The sequence below is a fragment of the Arachis duranensis genome, chromosome 1 (genome assembly GCF_000817695.3).
Source record: "Arachis duranensis cultivar V14167 chromosome 1, aradu.V14167.gnm2.J7QH, whole genome shotgun sequence".
Taxonomy (NCBI): domain Eukaryota; kingdom Viridiplantae; phylum Streptophyta; class Magnoliopsida; order Fabales; family Fabaceae; genus Arachis; species Arachis duranensis.
The window spans coordinates 31,153,762-31,156,231 of record NC_029772.3 but is presented as its reverse complement, the minus strand read 5'-3'; the positions used below and the strand labels follow the sequence as shown (position 1 = coordinate 31,156,231).

The 2,470-nt window shown below is 26.8% G+C and overlaps 1 protein-coding gene across 1 annotated transcript in view; it reads right to left on the bottom strand.

Moving 5' to 3' along the window:
- Positions 1–1,838: 1,838 nt before the first annotated feature.
- The window catches only part of LOC107484250 (uncharacterized), a gene marked incomplete in the record, with an annotated part of 920 nt that continues 288 nt past the window's right edge, over positions 1,839–2,470 (bottom strand). The window contains 1 exon segment of the mRNA XM_016104862.3: positions 1,839–2,470. Coding sequence (XP_015960348.1) covers positions 2,212–2,470 — 259 coding nt within the window.

The window sequence follows — 2,470 nt, the reverse complement described above, 5'->3', positions numbered from 1 at the left end:
AAAATGGAGTAAGATAAAAAGGATGAGTAACAAAAATGTGTGCATACTAAAAGATCATTCGCTAAATTAACCGTCATGTATTTATATATATTAATTTACATATTTTTTTAATTAAATAATCAGCTGTAAGGATAATCAAACTTGTTATATATATTAGAATAATCAAACTTGTTTATAATAATATAATAAAAAAAATTATAAAACATGTCAAATACATATTTCTATATGCAACGACTAATGAATGGTTGATTTTTAATATACACGAACATAATTGGCCAAGTAATAAACTCTTTTTATGAAAAATGGACGAATTACTTTGCATAATTTGTTCACAGATATATTAATAATATAATATGTAAAATATTTCTATGAAAATAGATGCTGTCTTAGAAATATACACGGTCAATGTGAGGGACCACTTTTAAACTTAATTCATGGCAGGAAATTTTTAAGTAGAACTAAAACTAATTTCAGTGAAGTATTTATGAATTTTGAGAATTAAAGCATGCACTTGAATAACAAAAAAGATTTTCCTTTTCAAAATATCTTCAGAATTCCGAGATATTTTCTTAAGGCATACCAAGGGTTGCCCTTGGAGCACAACATCAAAGAGTAAATGGAACCTTTTTTTTTTGGGACTTGAATGGAACTTTTAAGATTCAGAGCTACACCTCTCATTGTCACAACTCACAACAAACATGGCTGGTTCTACTACGGAGAAAGTATTTTTACGTGTGTGTTTGGATTACAGTTTGCAAACGGGAGTTTGTATAAAACTGATTTTGTAGATTTGATTTTGATCAAGTAAGTTTGTGTTAAAATGATTTATGTTTGGTAATTTTTGTATCAAAATGGATTATAGTAAAATAAATGTTGTTTGGTTTATACCATTTAAAATTACTTTTAGATAAAAAATTACTAAAATAGACATCAGCTTAAATTTTTTTTATATTATTCTATTATCTTAATTTAGATATTTAAATACATCTTATTAGTTAATTTTATAATAAAATTAATATTTACTTACTAAAATAGAAATAACATATAAAAATAGATAAAATATATTTTTAAATAAAAATAAAAAATATAAATTATATATATATAAAAGAATATTTAATCAAATATGTTATATTTTTTAAGTATTAAATGTTACTTTAGTATTTTTTACATCATATTCTTATTCTAGTACTCTCAATAATCTTATTCTTAATATTAATTTAGAATCCAACGTTTATGATTTTATTATATCTATGATTAATTTTTTATCTAATTTATCTTTTTTAATGGAATCATAATCTATATTATAAAAAATTACACTAAAACATAATATACGAGAATTACAATTATAAAAAAGAATACTGAAAATAATAAAAAAAATTAAATATTTACTTAAGTGATTGAAACAAATCTAAAAGTTCTTGATGATCTTTTTATATAATATTTTTTAGTATTTTTGGTAGTCATTTTTTAGTATGTTATAATTTATTATTATTATTATTATTATTATTTATATTTAATTTTTTGTTTAATTTACTTTACCTAATAGAATTAATAAATTATATTATAAAAAGATAATAACAAACATAATACACAAAAATCACAATTATAAAAGTGTATAATGTCAAATAAATAGTTAAAAAAAATAATAAATAATAAAAAATAGAATTCATATAAATAGAAATAACAAGAATTTTATAAATAATACAATAACATATACAAAGGATAAAGTTAATAAAAGGTAAATAAATTGTTAGTATCTATGGCTAAAAGCCAGTTAAGAAAACGCAGAAGCTACAAATAGTTGCTTCTTGCAAATGTAGTTTTGGCAGCAAAATCACTTTTGCGTTTATGAAAAAAAAATTTACCAAACCAAAAGTTAAAACTTTTAAAAAATTTAAACGTGCTTCTTTCTTCCAAATGAGTTTCCTAAACACACCCTAGTCCTTGAAGGACCAGGGTACTTTATAGAATTTTAAAAAAATTAGTGGCAATTTATCATAAACTTTCATGTAAGGCTGACTGGTCTGTTGATGGTTTTCAATATGTTTAAAAAATTTTGTTTCTCTTTTTGGACAGAGCCCAACAAACAGACCCACCCTTAATACACTATCCATACCCACCCATCTGATCACCCTCCCCACCCGCTACCTAATCGTCCTCGACTTTGCGCTGCTCCATGCCTCCATGGGTTCCTCTGAGAAGGAGAGACCTCTAACCGTCTTTGTCTGCCGCTGCTGGGATCGTGATTTTCGTCGCCTCCATCGCACTTGAGCCACTTTGTTGATCTCCACCGTGTGAACTGTTCATTTGTTGCTGTTCAGAACCAGTTACTCGGTGTCGTGGTCTCACTCTCCTTTCCGGCGGATGGTTCTCGACGTCGGTGCTCATCGTTCTTCTTGGCAACTGTGTGACGGTTCCTGTGTCAACCCGACCTCCCGGACAATTTGAGGCCGAAACCCAACCTTTTCTT